Here is a 19,493-nt window from a genome sequence, read left to right as displayed (position 1 = left end):
ACTTCTTATGATATTCATCTATATACAATATAGGAACAACACGCATCCTCACATTCCAGCTTCAGCTTAAATATTAGGAAAGCCAAGATGATGGCTATTACACATTTTAAAGCAAATATGAAGGCACTGGTGTGCCTTGTGACAATGTGTTTGTGACAATACAGGTATATCTTAAATTGTTGCAACAATCAAATGACATTGGCTAAACATATAAATACTTCAAAAATATTAATTATATAACTAGAGAACATTATTAACCAATTGTGCTTCTGCGACTATTCTTTGTGATTTTACTCATCTTAAATGACCTCTGGCTGAAAATTCTGACAATGCCACTTCTTACATATTGCATTTGAGCTTTATTGGCAGATTGAGTGCTCCCTAACTTCATCTCAAGATCATCCGAGAGAGATTGTACGAGATCATCAAAACGTCGTCTGGCCGTTGGGTACCTCGAGAGTGATTTGGTGATGCCTTGCAACCTAGCACAAGAAGCAACATAGAAAAAAAGTTCTTTTTTTTATTTTTTATTATCAATGTCATGATTTATATATTTTTACTATTAAATTTATTTTAAAGATCAGTCTGAGTTACCTGCGAGCAAACGCATTTATCTCAGCTCGTTTTCGTTGATCCAGAGGTGGTGATTGATTGTCAAGGTTATTGATCCTCCTGGAATCACCAAGTAGCAGCACCAATTTGGACAAATACTGCTCTTCCTCTTCTGAGAAATCTTGGGCTTTAATCTGCTCTTTCAGGATCATCAAAGGATCAAAGAACCAACCAAAGATTTTATCCTTGGGTCGGTTTTCTGTCGTGATCTCAGTGTTGTCACCTGTTATAATGCCGACCATCTAACTCATCAAATACTACGATTCAACAATCAAATAAGCTTCTATTTATTGGTTGATAATTGAAAGAGATTTGATACCTTTTATTTACTTACTTAAGACTAAACCATCAGAGTTGGCCTTTGCAGAAAATAGGAGTGCCTGAAGTATGGAGTATGCCGGCAAACCAATGTTTATGATCCTGCTTCTGCCACCCTTACTGGACTGAGACTCTTTGATGTCTTCATATTGTATGACACCCTGAGCAACCAACGTCTCACCATGGTGCTTACACTCTGAGAATAGGTGATCTAATAACTACACAAGAAATATAGTCATTCAGCTCTCACCAATTTCAAAGTTCAATTACCAATCAATTACAATTTGGAAACCAAAATCAGCTAATCATATCAGGGCAGCATGGAAAATAATAAACCAAATAAATTTTAGACCTCTACCCTAGATAATGAAAACCTCAAATGAGTGGCTGATTACTGAACCATATTAAATTTGTTTATACAACAATAACAACAAGCCATATTGTCCCGACAATCATGATATTTGTTTATACAGCACGATTAAAAGAAAAGGTTATGACAGGCTCTTAATCTGATGTTAATAACCCTGCAGACATGTTTACTATTAAACTGAAGGCAAGTTTAGGCAAGAACAATGTGTGCAACTAGTTCATGCAGAAAACACCCTTCACAAGTTTTCTAGACCTCAAAGGAGCCTCAAAGAAGAGAAAGGTGTAAGGAAAAAGGAAAGCTATTCATATCAAAGTTACAAATAAGATAATGAAAGAGAAGGTCAGGTTATACCTATCACTGTATTTTGAAAGGTAATGGCATTTTATCAGACATAATAGTGCAGAGTTGTAAACACTTCAGTTAGCTGTTTGAAAAAGTTAATTTGGGTCTATGAACTGAAACTAATCACTCTGCTTTCATCACCAACCAGATTTCCCAGACATGTAGCCCAAGCAGTAAACCTTTTTCTTATACCCCATATAATTAGCTAATATCTGGACATAACATAAGAACTTTGTTACCTTCAATGGTTTCAATTCAAGAATGCCATTCTTGAATGAGGTAGCATGTGAAGGAGGGTTCTTTCCATCTTGACTTCCTCGTTGAAAAGAGGCAGGCCTGGTGAAAGAGCTAGCATGCAGTGATTCGTTCTTTCGATACCGATGCCTAGAAAATTTGAATTAAACAATAAGTTTAGCATTTTAGTACATTGCTTAACTTAAGTAATAGAAGTTCATACTACCTGGGAAAGCATGACCCTTGTCGCATGCCAAGTTCATCGTTACTATATTCATCAAACATAGACAAGGAAGAGATGATGTAGGCTATCCCCATCTTGACTGATGTCTCCTAAGAAATCCAAGAGAAGTTCATGGAACACATTTAATGTGTGAGACAAACTTGATACTTGCACAGTCAAGAGAGAAGGAAATTCTGGTTAGATATTGATGATTACTGATGATTCATGTCATGCAGTAGCTAAAATCATGTAACAGAACTTTCTCCAAAATCATATCTGCCAATGAAACCAAATCAGACCTGGTATGTGATAACAGCTGCATATGCACCTAAAAAGAAAGAAGATATTATGGAAGCAGCAACCACCGATGCGACTGCTAATGGCCAGAGAAGAATGGCGAGACCTGCAAACGGCACACATGCAGTCTCCAAAAATGGGCCCTCTCGGCCTATAAGATCATGAAATAAACGATTCCATCCTTTAAAAAGCATACACGGGCTCTTGCAAATAGCAATTAATGTGATAATTGGCATGTCAACCATAATTCCAAGCAGACCAATCATACAGGCACCGGGAATATCACGCAATCTGGCAGATATTAATGTAGATTCTCAGTAGTCTTACCATCAGTTCAAATTAAATTAAGACAACCACATTGTAACAGATCAAAAGGCGATGTACAACAACAATAGTATGAAAAAAAATGATATGATGCTAAAAATCTTTTGATAAAAAAATTACCTACTATCATAGTTTTTCCTGTGTGACATAGAAAAGTAGCTATCATGCTACAAGTCAAGCCTTTTACTAGACTGATAATTACAAAAAACATAGAAGTACTTCCAACAGAAGATAGAGCAAGAAGGAGCTACACATTAAACAAGACATGTTGTGACATGAGTTACACAAGTATAGATCATAAGAGGAAAGGCATTTATACACAGTTCTTTGACTTCACATCATAGTTTTGACTTTTGAACATATAGAGTATCATGAACAAATTCAAAGAAGACTTAGATCATTTTCAATGTGTAAAACCATCGAATCATGTTTTGTGATGCGTCCTATAATTTAACCTTTAGGCCTCTGAGATCAATATTCCACTGAATGTCTTGTTTTATTGGCTTTCCCTCAAGGTTGTTGTGCTTTCAAGCAGGGTTTGCCGTACCGAGCCGTACCGCCCGGTACGGGCGGTACGTACCGGTCCGACAGATTTTCGGTACGCGGACCGACTGTTACCGGTCTGAGTACTGTAGCAATGCTACAGTACTCGGTACAACCAGGTGTACCGCTCGGTACACCTGAGTGTACTGCTCTGTCACGGACAAACTTTGAAACAGGATGTTTGATGTAATGCTTATATCTGTCCGTGTCTGTTGGCATGTTCATGCCTTGTAAAACATGTAGAGGGGCAGCCGAAGGCTTATAAGTCCCATTTTAGTTGGGTTGGTGGCCTCTTTAGGCTTGTAAATAAAGGTTGTGTCATGTGGACACGTGCGAGAGCTTTTCGGTCTGTAATGGACCATTTTACCCTTTGTTGTGCCACTGTTCAGAGCTTGTAAAGTCTGTTTATAATTTGCATTGTCTATGAAGTGTTTTTCGGAGATGTTTGCTTGTGGATCCCGATTGAGGCGTTCTCTCTTACCTGTTCTCTCTTTTGTTGGTCCTAAGGGACAATGGGAGTCTTCGGGGAGGCTGACCTTTGCGGACGGACACGCAAGGGTGCCGCACGACTTAGGCAAAACCAGCTAAGTCCGTGTCATATGGTATCAGAGCGGGACAAGCACTCATAGAAACACTTAGCATGCAAACGTGGGGGACCTAGCGGGGCTGCGTTGAGGGCAGTCAGCACACGCGCGACCGTTTGGGGGAAAACGGGCATGGAGATGTAGGGAAAAGAGTCGCTCAGAGGAGCGGGCATCTGAGATTGGCATTCACAGGAATGGCCAACCCTTCGCGCAAGAGGCACCACGAGAACAGGCAAGCTTGGAAGAATTTGGAGCGCACAAAGGTTGGGATGGCTGAGTTTGAGCTACGGCTCAACGTTGACAACTATACTTGATGGTGCTCTAGGCAAGCGAGGCGCTTGGCAAGAATGAGACCATCCAAGGTGGAATGAGTTGCTCAACGACCAAAAGAGTTATGTCAAAGCTCACAGAGGTGAGGGGAATTGCTAACTCGAAGAATTTGGTACTCATGCATGGGCTTGTATGCGGACGACGGAATGTTCGTGGCCATCCCAAGGCGGCCGAGACTCGGCGCCATGGAGCATTGAAACTTTCTCTTCGGCATGTGAAGGATACGTCCGTAGGAGGCTGAAGTGTGCAACGAGTTCAGCATGTTGCTAGGCCTTGAGGGGTGCAGTGGGGGCTGTATTGACGGGGAGTCGCAATCTAGCAAAGTGCGTTTGCAGGAGGCAGAACAATGCACAGTTTGTTCAGCAGATCGGAGTAGTCCAAGGGGATGGTGGTCTCCGAAACGAAGAGAGATGTTTCTCCAATGGGACAGTTATCCAGGAGGGATAAGTTCCGGCTCTCCAAAGGGAGAATCCTGTGAGACGGACCTCATAAGTTGAGGAGGAGTACCTCAACAAACAACAACTCCACGAAGCTTGATGGACTGAGCAAGCGGCAAGGAGTTGTCGCATGATCTCGCTCGAGAGAATGCATTGGTGGATGCATTGCGAGATCAAGTGGGGGAGCGACCTTAAGCAACTTAAATGAAGGCACACTTGGAGTCGATGTGGAGATCAGACTCAAGGGAGGGCTGACCCGTGGAATGGTGGGCGCGAGGGCCACCATCGACTCAATGCAGAAACGAGGAGCGGAGCAACTTGGGTGTAACTTGGCGAAGTACCCAAGCCGCATGGAGGAAGCCAGCATAGAAGTTGGAACATGGAGCAGAGGCACAGTGCTTTCCTTAGACAGAGGTCAAGGACATGAACTCTTGCAGAGGCAAGAGTGAGATCATGTTGTTCCATGGGTCTTTCATTCTGACGGAGCGGACTCATCTTGCATGGTGCCAAAGACGAAGGGAGCTTCGGGGCACATGCACCTTATCTCGGAGGAGCATTTGATGAAGGAACTAAGGCGACTCAATTTGCGGAGGCGAAGTTGAGTTCAGAAGGCCTTAGCACGGGGCAAGAGGACGCAGATGCGGGTACTCTTGAAGAATATGCCACAGTGTTGCCATTCGAGTTGCTAGGAAGGAAGCGGTGCGCAGCAGAGATTGTGCTGGTAGGGGCAGAGGCCCAGGATCCAGGCAATGGTGCACAAATTACAGCGAAGTCGGCGGACTTCGGGAGCTACTAGGCGACGGACTGTCCTAGAGCGGTGCTTCATCTAGGTGTGACCCAAGAGTGGGTGGATGAAGATCGATTGCCAAAGGAGCGAACAAAATCGAAGGTGGAGGAGACCCTGCGATGTATTGGCAGAGGCCACACAGCGGAGGGTTCACAATTCGAGTTTATTCCACAAGGATCAGAATGCAATGGAGATGTCACCAGGAGGCGACATGGTGCAGCGGATCGTGGTGGAACAGTTCGATGGCAATGCGATACACACGACCTCGTCCCGTGAGGGATGAGATCATATGGAGGTATGATCGGGAGCTACTGGGAGCTCCGCTTTGGTGAACAACACGACGGCAAGAAGGGCTATGGATTCAAGGAGTGAAGGCCATGGTACCGCAGAGGCGGGTCTTCCGGGCGTGCACCGAATTTTGCATCGGATGAAAACCTTGGTCATCAGCATATGGGGGCTGGGTTCCACCAAGGGAAAAGTTCGTATGCAAGTACCAGGGAGTCCCATGGGAGGGACTTGATCATGCAGAGGTATGATCGAAGCAGCTGGAGAGTTGGACTGCTCCAGAGCTCATATTCGCTTAAGGGAGCCCGACAAGTCAGAGGACAAGGTCGAGTAAGCGAACGTTGCTACCAAGGAAGCTAAGGAGAACAGAATTGGTGCAAACCCTACAACGCGATGGCAGAGGCCATGCATGGGAGTTGCAGTCTGTCTTTCCATCGACCAAACAGACTGCTTGGAGAACACAGAGGTGTTGAAGCAGGGGGTCGAAAGGGGCGAGGAAGCGACGATGAGTCCAGAGGGACTTAGCTACCCAAAGTCAAGCAATCAGTTAGAATGGAGGTGGACTCAGAGGAGTGCCACGGAGACATCTCTACTGATCATGAAGAAAAGGGATTCAGATGCGAGGCGACGGATAGTAGGGCCATGGGCATGGCAGCGCCATGGTACCGCAGAGGCGGGACTTCCGTCAAAGTCATTGATCCCTTGCTCTCACGGAGGGAGAGCGCTTGGTCGTGAAAGGGGCCGAGGAGGTGGAGCATGCAGAGGCAATCTCCAAGTACCGAGACAAGGCTGAAGGGCAGAGGCCAAGAAACTTCGTAAGACCGGTGTCTACAAGTTTCTCATCAAGATAGCCGTAAGTGAAGGACTTCGGGTCATGCAAGAGTGCACGACCAAGGAACGAAGCAGACAGTACGCGGTGCTGTACCTTTGCTACTCAGTGGAGTAGGCGGCAGGGTTGATGGAGAAGACGGTACAATCCCAGAGGCGACCTCATCTATCAGAGAATTACTCCAAGTTGGGGTGGAAACTTCCTGCATTCCAGAAGTTCAATGGCTTTGAGAAGGTGAATCACAGTAACTAACTCAACGCAAGGAGTGCAAACACTTCAAGTGCTTCAGAAGTGTGAGCAAAGAGCAGGCGAAGGCCAGTAACCAGCTCGATGCATGAAGTACAACCTCGAGGAGGCGGGCGAAGTCAAGTAACCTTTGCCTTCTCAACTCTTAAGAGAATGGGCGAAACCGAGTACCCCAATTCTCTTATCTATCCAGCAGAGGAGCTCTGCACAAGTTCAAAGACCCTTCGAAGATAATGGAAGATAATAGTTGTCAAATCCTCACCAACGGTGATCGGTGCTACTGAGAGTAGATTGTCCGTTTCATTTCCCAACGAAATGCCAATCGAAAGCGGAAGTGATGCGAACCTACTTGGATGTGACAACTAACTGAAAGAAGAGTCAATGAGCAGATTTTGTGGAGGAAGGACCCAAAACTTCAGAAGTTTGCGAGGCGATGCTCGTTAAAGCTCCAACAAGCATCCACCCAGTTCAAGCAGCATGTAGAGATTTTGAGAGACTGGCGCAGTAAGGATGGTCTTTTCCTTCATTTGGTGGATCCGCAGGAATCAACGAGGATCAACACAACTCAGCCAACCCCACACCAGAGTCAGAGTCATTGGCGAGTTGAAGCAGCATGGCGGATCAAAGGTTCGACTACTCAAAAACAGCAGCGGAGAGCAGCTGGGAGCCAGGAGGCGCATTGCAGCTAGAGCAGAAGATTGAAGATTCAGCAAAGGCGAAGAGTTGCAGTGTTCACAAAGGCTTCGACGAGGACGTCGAAGGGATAAGTGGGGGAGAATGTCACGGACAAACTTTGAAACAGGATGTTTGATGTAATGCTTATATCTGTCCGTGTCTGTTGGCATGTTCATGCCTTGTAAAACATGTAGAGGGGCAGCCGAAGGCTTATAAGTCCCATTTTAGTTGGGTTGGTGGCCTCTTTAGGCTTGTAAATAAAGGTTGTGTCATGTGGACACGTGCGAGAGCTTTTCGGTCTGTAATGGACCATTTTACCCTTTGTTGTGCCACTGTTCAGAGCTTGTAAAGTCTGTTTATAATTTGCATTGTCTATGAAGTGTTTTTCGGAGATGTTTGCTTGTGGATCCCGATTGAGGCGTTCTCTCTTACCTGTTCTCTCTTTTGTTGGTCCTAAGGGACAATGGGAGTCTTCGGGGAGGCTGACCTTTGCGGACGGACACGCAAGGGTGCCGCACGACTTAGGCAAAACCAGCTAAGTCCGTGTCAGCTCGGTATACCGTCCCGTACCGGTACCGAGCCCAGGTCGAAATACCGGTACGGTACGGTATTGCGAACCTTGCTTTCAAGTTGCATTATCTTAGACTGTAATATAAATGTCTATCCAATTTCCATCCACCAGAAAACCTTTTAGACCTTATGGAATGTATCTTTTACTAAATAAAAAAGGATGATCTAGTGATATCAACTTCACAACCCTTATCAATACAGAATGAACTAATAAAGGCAGCCTTATTTCTCTTGACAGAGGCTATTCTCTTAATTGGAACCTTGGTCCCCAAGAAATCCAATTTCTAATACCTTTGGATTTATTCGTCAAGCAATGGTTTGGCACATGCATGTGGGTACATGCTCATCTGCACATATACACATGCTCATGTAGAGAGAGGGAGAAATGACATTTTTAATCAATTAATTTATTTGCTAAATTTGATTTTCAGATAAGCTGGTTGTAATCATCCTCACTGCAAATCATGTTATGTTAATTTATGAATTTATTCTTGAACCAGCAAACTAGAACCTCTCGTTTTTCTAGAGCACATACCTTCTCACAAGCAAAAAACCACAAAACTTGATTTCTGTTCTGAATATTAGTCGCTAACCAAAGTGACAGTTTTTGGAATGTCTGTCCCGAGGTTTTGATTGCCTCTAATAGGAGAGGGGTTGGTTGTATGTGTTTGATTTAGTAATATAACTTTTTTTTTTTGGAAAAGAAAAAATATTTGTCACTGAGAGAGACTCTGGATTAAGTAGAATGAGCTATCATTTCAAATGGAAGGTTGATAAAGATCCACTGGGCCTTCCCAATATTGGGCCTTCCCTATCTTTACTATAGAAATTTCTCCACTGGGCCTTCCCTATATTGAAGTATAAAGATCCAAATTAGGCCATATGACACATGGTTTTGACTACTTAGAATAACTTACACAAGTTAAAAACGTCAGCATAGAGTGTAAGATCAAGAATGTATAAGCTGCCATGTACCCTCTCTTTCTCCTTCCCCTCTTCTAGCATCCTTCCCTTGCAAATGCACATGTTACCATTCCCTCATCGTCCTACAAGCAACACTGAAGAAGCAACAGCAGCTGAAGAGCAGCACAGCTAGTGGCCATTGCAAGTTTTTTGTCTTTATACACACTCCTTCCCTCATGTTGTTCCTCCCATTCTCATATTTTTCTCATCTTCTTCATCTACACATGCAAGCATATGTTGTATCTTGTTGAGATCAACCAATGATTTCTCCAACCAATTCATAGCCAATCTTCAGCAAATTTACAGTGACACTCCCAATTTGTTGACAAAATCAGGATCAAGACCAAAGCATCCTTGATCCGGATTGACAAGATAAATATGATCGGACACAAACCATGTTATAAACCAAAAACAAAGGGTCTCATGCACTATAATTGAATTTACAAAATTTCTAGTATAAACACATGGTTTAGGTTGAGAAACACAAAACTGATGAAGTCCAATAACCAGATATATTCAACCAAGTCCAACCAAGGTTGTTTAAGTTCAAAGAAAACATTTCAGTATCAAATATGGACATAAGCAATTCAAAAAGTTATCATCTTAGCATAAGAATGAGCTATTTCAAATAATAAAAAATTCAATATGATATAACGACATATCAACCATGAGATATGAAAGTCAAACCAAACCAAAGGGACAAATCTTTACTTTTTCCAGCAATCACCAAGTTGAAGCTAGGATTAAAGGTATTTAAAATATATGTATTGCTTTGAAAAGAGCTTTCAGATAAACTATAGACAAGACAGTACAAAATAAATGAAGACAGTAGCTGACCTAATCTCATAGGGCTCTCTGTTTGGAGGATCATGGAGGCGTAGATCATCCATGATCGAGAAATAGGAATGAAAGCAAACATCTTTGAAGTCTCTGACCACTGTAAAACTTCCTTTGATTGTGCTCCAAGTTCCATCCTGTATTTATTTGGGGATCACAGATTAATTTTTGTAAACATAAGAACAGAACTCATCTTAAAAGAGTGAAAAATAATTAATAACAAAAAAGAAATCAGATATACCAAGAAGCAGTGTATGAGATTGTTTGCCTTTCCTCCTCCAACAGCGTCAAAAGTAGCCATGATGGGAGCTAAAAAACCATAGCCTGCTCCTATGAGGATGCTTCCAAATATACCAGCTAGTGGCCACAAAACTAAGATGATAGATACACCAACAGCAAGAATAAGCTTCAGAACAGGCCCAAGCTGTTTGGTTCTGCCTTTTAAGAAATAAATGAAAATGATTAATATGTTATAAACTTATAATGAGCAGAAAAAAATATTTGCATATGTCTAAATTGGATACAAATGTTTACCTTGCTATGCAGTAATATGTCCAAACTGCATGTGCTGGCCAGAGACCCAATATGATTGCAGAATTTCCTAATGTCACGATAAGGCAAACAAATGGGCAGAGCAGAGTACCTGAAAAAGAGGAGTTGATGAAAATAGATTATCACCTGAATATACTAAGTTAATGTAGATTTAAGTTTCTTAAAATTATGTCTTAGAATCTAACATATAAATTGACCACATGAATAAATTAACAATACTTATCTAAGAGGTGATGACACAACTAGAATACGAGAGTATATCTCAAAGTACTTCGTTTTGCTGAAACATGGTGAACTAGAAGCAAGCTAATCCAATCTGAAAACGGTCTCGGCTGATCACCTACCTGCGTCAATCCGATGCAAGATCATTGCTAAACATCAAAATAACACAGTCAATCCTCCTTTTACTAATAACCTCTCCTCCTTGGCTACATTTTCCATATATTATTATATGACCTGTTAGTAATTTAGGTGATAATATTCAATTGTGCTAATATTTTGAGCCAAAAAAGGGCAACCCATGTCTGAGGCTTCCGCTGATGCAGTGTCTGAGAAGCAACAAACCAAGAAAGAACGGGAAACTGTAATCCAGAAAGAACAATCAAATAGGAACCAAGAGAACAAAAGAAAAATGAAATAAAAGGATCTAATGATGCTCACAAGCAAGGAAAAAAGAATCTGGGAAGAACAAGTGAACAGAGAACCAACAGAATAAAAGAACTTACCTATGGAAATGGCCAGAAGCAACAAAAACCGAAAAAAGAAGAGCAAGAAGCGCAACAAAGCCGAAAAGATCGTGTAAAAGGAATCCAGGAAGAACAAGTAAATAGGAACCTTCCGAAGAGGCAAGACCCGACCTTGATGGAGGTAAAGAGGAAGGGGGAGAGCAAAATGAACAAGAAGCAAGAACTCACCTTTCACGATGCCCAGAAGCAACAACCCCAGGAAGAAGGGCAGGAAGCAAAGGAAACTCCAAAGAGTCGCCCAGAACCCCTTCGGAGGCTCCATCGTCCCGATTCCGCAGCAGCACCGGAACCAACCTATCGGACCACACCAGAAGCACCAAATCCAGACCCTAACGCACAAGAAGAAGAAGAAGAAGAAGAAGAAGAAGAAGAAGAAGAAGGAACATTCGAGACGTATCTTCCAGTCCAAACTCCTCGCAAGCGACGCAAAAAAAGAGGATTTTTTCGGACCGAAGCGTACACGGCAGGAGAGGAGGTGGTGGCTACGATTGGAGGCGGAAGGACAGTCGGTAGTTTTATTAACCGTTGCGGCTATATTAAAAATAAAAAATATATATCTTTTTTTTTTTTTACAAAGATATTTTTATTTTATTTTATTTCCAAATGGTACGCTTGTTCTGAATAATGCTCAAAATATTCCTCACCAATTCCATTTCTATTTTTTTTTCACCAATTTTGTACTGTTATGATAATTTCATTTAGTTGATTTATAGTGTTTCTAATAACATTATAGTATTTTTATCGAGATATTAAACACTATAAAATTATTAAAAAAAATAATATAACTAATATCATATTATGTTTCTTTAGTTATCAATGCTTGTAGAGCATTATGATACTATATTTTTAGGCTTGTAGTTGGTTTGATTGATATTAGGAGTTCATTTGGGTGGGTATAACAATATTTTTATCGTGATACTGACCAATTTTTTATCCTTATTTGAGTAATGTTCTCAACTATTATAAATATCAATATGAATGTTAGTATGATACATCAAATGATTTCTAGTATATTTTAATTCACTTTGACTCACTTAATGGCTTAAAATACTATAAAACTATTGAAAAATAATATAAGTGACATTCTTTGGTTGTCATTACTCATAAATCATTATAATATTAAATTTTTAGACTTGAAGTTTGGTTTCATTAAGGTTACAAGTTAATTTGTATTATTTATAGTATTCTCAAATAAATTTTATAGTATTTTTATTATGGTGACTAAAATATTATAATAGACCAAGACAATGTAACTGATGGAAAAAATATAATTGAGGTTGGTGAAAGATATTTTATGATATTATTCGAAAAAAATGAATTATATATATATATATATATATATATATATATATATATATATATATATTATAAAGAACTATGCTAGATGAAGATAAGATTCAAACCCAAAATCTTTTTATATATTATTAAAATCTTTATCAACTATGCTATCTGTCATATTAAAAAAATATTATATAAAGAACTCTTGACACATATACCAATTTTTTAACATGAGCCAATTCTAACTTATGAGGAATATCTTATTTCAATCATATAATGATATTTAACTCAGCATAATTTTGTTAGGGCATGAAAATATTTTCCCTGATAATTTCAAAAAAATCCTCCAAAAGTAAATTAATAGGATCATATTACTATATAAAAGAAAATACTGGTTAGTTTAGCTGATAAATATTTTAGTTGAGCTTGAATCTCATTTTTATCACTTATTCTTTGTAAAAAAATAAAACCTATATAAATGACTCTCTTGATACACTTTGGACACCTATTTTATAGAAATATACTTTCTACATCTATTTTATAGAAATATGAGAAGCCTATCTCAACTAAATCTCTCCTCACATAGGTAACTAATTATGATCTATCTTGTTTGAAAATAATGAATCATATATATTAGTAAATTAAAAAAAGAAACTACTATGTGTTTTCTATTTTTATTTTTTATTTAAGAATAGAGAATGGGTGAGAAGAAGGCAACATTTTGCCACTCATGACACCCATTGGGGATCATTTCATTTGGTTCCCCAAAAAGTTTAGAAGTATTTCTAACATCCCACACAAGTTGGATCATAAGTCCAATAAGTGAGAAGGAAAAAGAAAAAGATAAAATGAAAGTTGGCTTAGGGCAACAAAAGTTGGAAAAGAACTTCCACCATTGTTTGCTTACACTCATAAACAACAATGAAGGAAATGAAATTAAACTTTTGTTTAGGCCGATTAATGGCTTTCCTAAGTGATATCCCTTTTCATATTTCTTAAAGTCACTCTCTATTTACCATAATCTTTAAAATGTCTGACTAACAAGATATTTATGGATCAATTTATAGGGTGAATTGATTTATTCACATGGAGCAATTATCACTATGTATTGATTCAATCTCTCATGTATAAGATTTATAATATTATTTAATAAAATTCTAATATCTTTGGTATCTCAATCAAAATATTATAAGTCTATTCAAATATACCGTAAACGAGACGCAAAATCTAATAGAACTAGTTCATATACAAAAATAAAATTTTAAATATATTAACTAGGAATAAGAATAATCAAACAAGAAATTTCTACACCAATTATAATATTTTTGACATCTCCATCAAAACTATATAAGTTTATTTAAGAATATTATAACTAAAAAATTAGACTGATTCATAGGATAATGTCTGATTATCTTATTAGGAGAATATTTAAGATATTAGAGCATATAATGGTATATGAAAGAAGCACCTCTTTTATTTTTTTATTCAAATACAAGAAAATTGTTTAGATTTTTAAAACAAATTTCATGCATCTAAGAGCAATGCATTGCCATTTGAAACCTAAGCATCAACATGCACAGGACAACACCTGAAACAGTCAATGCAACCATGTTTGGTGGTGTGATCATCACAATGCCATCTATCATTGTTGGGCAAGCAGTGATGGACCATTTGGTATCTCAATTATTGCACATCCTTGGAAGCATTACCAACAAAGCTTGTTAGTCAACTCATTGATGGAATCAAGTAGATGAATTGTTGCACCTTATTAGAAACAGACTTGAATAGTTTTCCAAATGTCATTGGTAATTTAAAAGAAAATAAACCAATGAAAATAAAAATATCTTACCATATGAATGTATCGATCAATTATTGATACAGTATGTATCGAATTATACCAAACGTATCGATATATGATATACTAAGATGTACCAATATAGTATTGCATCGGTCCTCTATCGGATCGATATGTACTGTGAGTGTGAATGATACGGTACGATATTACAAATAATGGTACGCTTTAATTAAAACTATCATTTATAAATTAAAGAAAAAAAAGAAACTACTCTATGTTTTTTCTATTTTTATTTTTTATTTAAGAAATTACTTTGTGTTAGCACAAAGTGCTGTTAGAGAATGGGTGAGAAGAAGGCAATAAGTGAGATCCCACACAAGTTGGATCATTTCATTTGGTTCCCCAAAAATTTAGAAGCATCTCTAACATCCCACACAAGTTGGATCATAAGTCCAATAAGTGAGAAGGAAAAAGAAAAAAAATAAAAAGGAAAGTTGGTTTAGTGCAACAAAAAAAGTTGGAAAAGAACTTACACCATTGTTTGCTTGCTTACACCCATAAATAACAATGAAGGAAATGAAATTAGACTTTTGTTTTGGGGGCTTTCCTAAGTGATGTCCCTTTTCATATTTCTTAAAGTCACTTTTATTTACCATAATCGATCAATTTATAGGGTGAATTGATCGATTGATATGGAGCAATTATCACTATGTATCGATCCAATCTCTCATGTATAAGATTTATAATATTATAATATCTTTGGTATCTTTATCAAAATATTATACGAAAATATACGAGTTCTTATAGAAAATATAATTTTAAAAAAGAACTAGGAATGAGAATAATCAAACAAGAAATTTTTATACCAATTATAATATTTTTGACATCTCCATCAAAACTATATAAGTTTATTTAAGAATATTATAACTAAGAATATTATAATTTTTATCCTATGACCGATTCATAGGATATAACATCTGATTGTCTTAAGAGTATATGAAAGAAGCACCTCTTAGGGAAAAAGTAGGAATTTTTTTGTTTTTTTGGGGGAATCAGCCTCTTTAAATTTTTGATTCAAATACAATAAAATTATCTAGATTTTTAAAACAAATTTCATGCATCTAAGAGCAATGCATTGCCATTTGAAACTTAAGCATCAACATGCACAGGACAACACCTGAAACAGTCAATGCAATCATGTTTGGTGGTGTGATCATCACAATGCAATCTATCATTGTTGGGCAAGCAATGATGGACAATTTGGTATCTCAATTATTGCACATCCTTGGAAGCATTACCAACAAAGCTTGTTGGTCAACTCATTGATGGAATCAAGTAGATGAATAGTTTTCCAAATGTCATTGGTAATTTAAAAGAAAATAAACCAATGAAAACAAAAATATCTTATCATATTAATGTATCGATCAATTATTGATACAGTATGTATCGAATTATAACAAACGTATCGATATATGATATATTAAGATGTACTGTCGGATCGGTATATACTGTGAGTGTGAGTGATACGGTACGGTATTACAAACAATGATGCGCTTTAATTAAAACTATCATAAGCAAATAAAAATAAAATAAAATTTTAAATTAGATCAAAATATATGGCGAATTAATGATGAATCTGAAAAGAAAAAAGGTCTTATACCTAATAGAAATAATTTTGACCGTCGGATCGTGATCCAATGGTTTAGATTTGGTTCTTGGTAAACAGGACCAATATTGACCACAGTGAATGCCATAAATGAACAGATAGAAAACGATCTCTATCGTCAACGGAGAACAGCGTCGTTTATATGGCACATACTATTCTGCATACATATCGAAGAGATGCTATTAGATTGAAGCCTTCGGTTCAAGCAGCCGATCATCACCCAGACCTCATCTTGTTGATCTGGTTCAGCGCAGGCTGCAGAATGTTGTAGAGGACCCAAAGAATGGCCGGAGCCACAACAAACAGCAGCAGCAACCCCCTGCTGTCGCCCGAGGAGGAGGCGTCGGCTACCGCCATCAGCTCCCCCGCCGATGCGATCGGCGCTGACGCCAGCCCCGCGGCTACCAGCCCGCCACCGACCCCGAGGCCGAGCCCGACGACCACCGCCTTCTCGCTCCGCATCCGGTTGAGCTGGTTGAGCGCCGGTTGGAGGATGTTGTACAGCACCCAGAGGACGGCTGGGACGAGGGGAATGAGGAGCGCGAGGCCGCGGTTGTCGCCTTCGGCGATGTCGGCGATCTGCTGAGCCGCAAAGGCCGCGTCGGAGCTGCTCAGGCTGGCGAAGAAGGCCCCGGCGATGGCGGCCGCGCTCAAGGAAGAAGGGCTGCTGGTGTTGATTGGTTTGGAAAGATGGACTCCCTTGGGAAGGTTTTGGAGTGAGAGGAGCGAGACTGGCTTCGTTGGTGCTGACTTTGAGGAGGGAAGATGGTTTGGAGCAGGGCATTTCGCGTTGAGCATGGCCACGGTTGCTATGGTTGCCATGGATGGATGTTGCTGTGGGAGGAGCTCAGGGAAGACGAGGAGATGAGGCTTGTGTTGGGGAGAAGGTGAGTCTGTGTGGGATGAGAATGTTGAGGAAGCAGCTGTGGGTGGGGCAAGTTAGATTTCAGGCATCCAATGGGGTGATGTGTGTTAGATTCTCACCTTATCTGAGGATTACATCAGGAGAGATACTGTCCTCATGTTCAGAACCCACTCCAACTTTTCTTATCACCTCATTGGTTGGATCCTTCTCAGGACACCAACGAGGCAAATGAACTGAAGAATATGCTTTACTGATGGTTGACATGAAAGATGGATCAAAACACCATAGTCAGCTGAAAACTTACAGATAAATTGTACACAGCAAAAGTAACCTGAGCAGTGTCATAAAAACAATACCAATTTGTTAAGATTCATGACCAAACAAGAATTTTCTTGAGTTCTATCCTTGTGTAATATGGTTTTTTTCTTGGTCTGGCAACATGCTTTCTTCATATGTTCTTAATTCACTTGAGGAGATTCAAATGTGTTGCTGCAATGAATGGTAGCTTTAGATTTGGCATGAATCATACAGATAGATGATTCATATGAGGTTGATTAATGTGTATATTATAATGGATAGTACATGCTTAGGTCTTTAATCTGCTAACTCAGAGTCTCAACCTTCTCATGCTCATGCCAAAGCCATGTCATTAGATGTGGAACTTCTCAAACCAAACTGCATCATGATGATTATATAGTAAATTGTACTATATAATCAGAAATATTTGATTAAATTGTACTTGGCTTTTGTAGTAGCAACATGAAAATAATCAGAAATATTTGAAATGAATTATGATGATTATATCACAAACTACATACATGCATATATAAATAAAAGCTTTTTTATACACATAAGAATATGAAAAAAGCAAGTCTACATGTATGCATATATATGATTATGATTCAAACTAAGCAACATGGCATATGTATTGGTACATATAAACACACATACATTTACAACAAGAGATGTATGCACAAGCAATGCATCCATTCACCTATACACACAGCAGTTGCATACCTGATTGTGGAGAGTTTGAGAGTCCTATTTGCTATAGCAGACAATGTGTATCATGTCTTGATCAGAGAAAAAGTCTCAATGTCTTTCTTTTTGATGAAATATTCTGTGTCTTTCACTAAAACTCTGCAGTGCCAAGGGGAAAGGCTTAGCAATCTAATCTAAAGTCATCAAGCCCTTCCCACATCTGAAAAAAGAAGCTAACTACTTGATTGACTTCTCTTCTCTAAGCAAATATGGCACCAAGACATGAAGTTACATGATTGGTGAGAAGAGAATCAAAGCTGCAAGCACCTCTTTAACACAACTTCATCTGTTTTTTTGGATGTGGGAGTTAAATTATCAGTAATCTTTGTTCCTTCTTTCTTTCAAATAATTATCAACATTCTTCTGCTTGCAGACATGCCTTTTTTGTTTCAGTGATTATGGACTAGATTCTCAACCTGCATTGACCAAAGTAAGTCTCAACTGTCTTGAATCTTTACTTGCTAATATGATGCTTTCTCAGTCAAGGAAATACCTCAAAGTAAAAAAAAGAACTGGTACTGATGGAAAACTAGGAATTGAAGAAAGTACAGTTGTTTTTGCAAGAACAAATGCTGCCAGATCTTTGAAGTCTCAAAACAGGACTCCTGGATAGGCAACTCCTAGAAAGAATGGAAGACATATCAAGCTTAGGAACTTCCCTTTATTCTCACTTTAATTGGCTAAGAAATCTATGATGATCTAACAGCAAATGATGATACTTTGCAGTTGAATGTTCTTTCACATGCTGTTTTGTGCAGAAATGCTAAGAACGCCATAGAAATCAGCTGTAGTGTCATTAATTGTACTATCATTATGATCAAACTTTGCAGTTGAGATCCTTTGGATTAGTTAATTTATCGGTTATACATCTCGATCGAAAAGATGATCAGAGAGGAGATGATACTGACATTCATGGTGAGTGGAACATCAAATGCATTAAGGAAAAGAAGAGCATCAGAGCAAGCAGATCACATGCTTTGGTTATGATCAAGATGGGTCACTGACTCGACCCCTCAGCAGCAGACACAGCAGTATCTCCTCTATTTTTCTTGCCTTCGTTTGCTCTATATGTCTCAACCATGCACACAGAAGAAGGTGACTTGCACGACAATGATGCTTGCATAATCTCCACACTGCACCTGATGTGTTTCACTGATGTGCTTCGGGCAAACAATTGAGGCCATATCACAGAACTCATGTAGCAGGATCAGGGAACCAGCTTAAATGCTTCTTGCTGATCAAGTCTTCAGTGTCTTAGAGCTGTTCAATGCAATGTGTTTGAGTTTTATCTCCATTTAATTCAAGTTGTGCATGTTAGGCTTGATCCATTGACACTGTTAGGCAACAAAATTGTGAATTATCTATCGGCTTAAGCTTTTGAATATATCGACGAGGAAAGGAAAAAAACATGTATAGAACTGTGTATATCGCCCAGTTGTGCTACACCAATATAAGCAACATTACCTAAGACAAATATAGGGCAAGTTGACAACATGAGATTGCTTTTACGAGAAGGAAGCATCCAAATTGGAACCTCTTCAAATTTGCATGATGCAAGTTTGATGTAACTTGTGGCTAGAGCTAATTGCTTGGATTTTGCCCTATGACCATGGATGCTGATATGACATAACTTGCACAGGTATCTCCTGTTCTTGAGTTGCATTAAGAACCTTCATAGCCTTCTAAGCATCAACAAATTCTATCGAGTGATCTAGAGAGAAAAATGGCGATTGAAAAGAACCAG

At 39.1% G+C, this 19,493-nt stretch overlaps 2 protein-coding genes across 4 annotated transcripts; both read right to left on the bottom strand.

The window, feature by feature from the left end:
- Positions 1 to 48: 48 nt before the first annotated feature.
- Positions 49 to 11,596, bottom strand: LOC103989307 (uncharacterized membrane protein At3g27390). 3 transcript variants are annotated; one of them, XM_065153726.1, is made up of 11 exons: positions 11,273 to 11,596; positions 10,630 to 10,698; positions 10,341 to 10,449; positions 10,048 to 10,240; positions 9,807 to 9,943; positions 2,399 to 2,687; positions 2,103 to 2,209; positions 1,882 to 2,026; positions 947 to 1,148; positions 595 to 835; positions 49 to 482 (listed from the first exon to the last, which is right to left on the bottom strand). In XM_065153726.1, the coding sequence occupies exons 1-11, from the start codon at positions 11,364 to 11,366 to the stop codon at positions 254 to 256; spliced, it is 1,815 nt and encodes a 604-aa protein (XP_065009798.1). In that variant the 5' UTR covers positions 11,367 to 11,596; the 3' UTR covers positions 49 to 253. The 3 variants fall into 3 exon arrangements, with proteins under 3 accessions (XP_065009798.1, XP_009406387.2, XP_009406389.2); XM_009408112.3 differs by lacking the exon at positions 10,630 to 10,698; XM_009408114.3 differs by lacking the exon at positions 10,630 to 10,698 and having other exon boundaries at positions 10,048 to 10,244; positions 11,273 to 11,303.
- A 4,338-nt stretch (positions 11,597 to 15,934) lies between these two features.
- LOC103989306 (photosystem II reaction center proteins PsbY, chloroplastic-like) lies at positions 15,935 to 16,774 on the bottom strand. Its single transcript, XM_009408111.3, has one exon. The coding sequence runs from the start codon at positions 16,663 to 16,665 to the stop codon at positions 16,060 to 16,062; it is 606 nt and encodes a 201-aa protein (XP_009406386.1). The 5' UTR covers positions 16,666 to 16,774; the 3' UTR covers positions 15,935 to 16,059.
- Between the last annotated feature and the right edge of the window lie 2,719 nt (positions 16,775 to 19,493).

Source organism: Musa acuminata, chromosome BXJ3-6 (assembly GCF_036884655.1).
Source record: "Musa acuminata AAA Group cultivar baxijiao chromosome BXJ3-6, Cavendish_Baxijiao_AAA, whole genome shotgun sequence".
In the NCBI taxonomy this organism is placed as follows: domain Eukaryota; kingdom Viridiplantae; phylum Streptophyta; class Magnoliopsida; order Zingiberales; family Musaceae; genus Musa; species Musa acuminata.
Note: the sequence above shows the minus strand (reverse complement) of the source record. Positions and strands in the feature narration are given on the sequence as shown.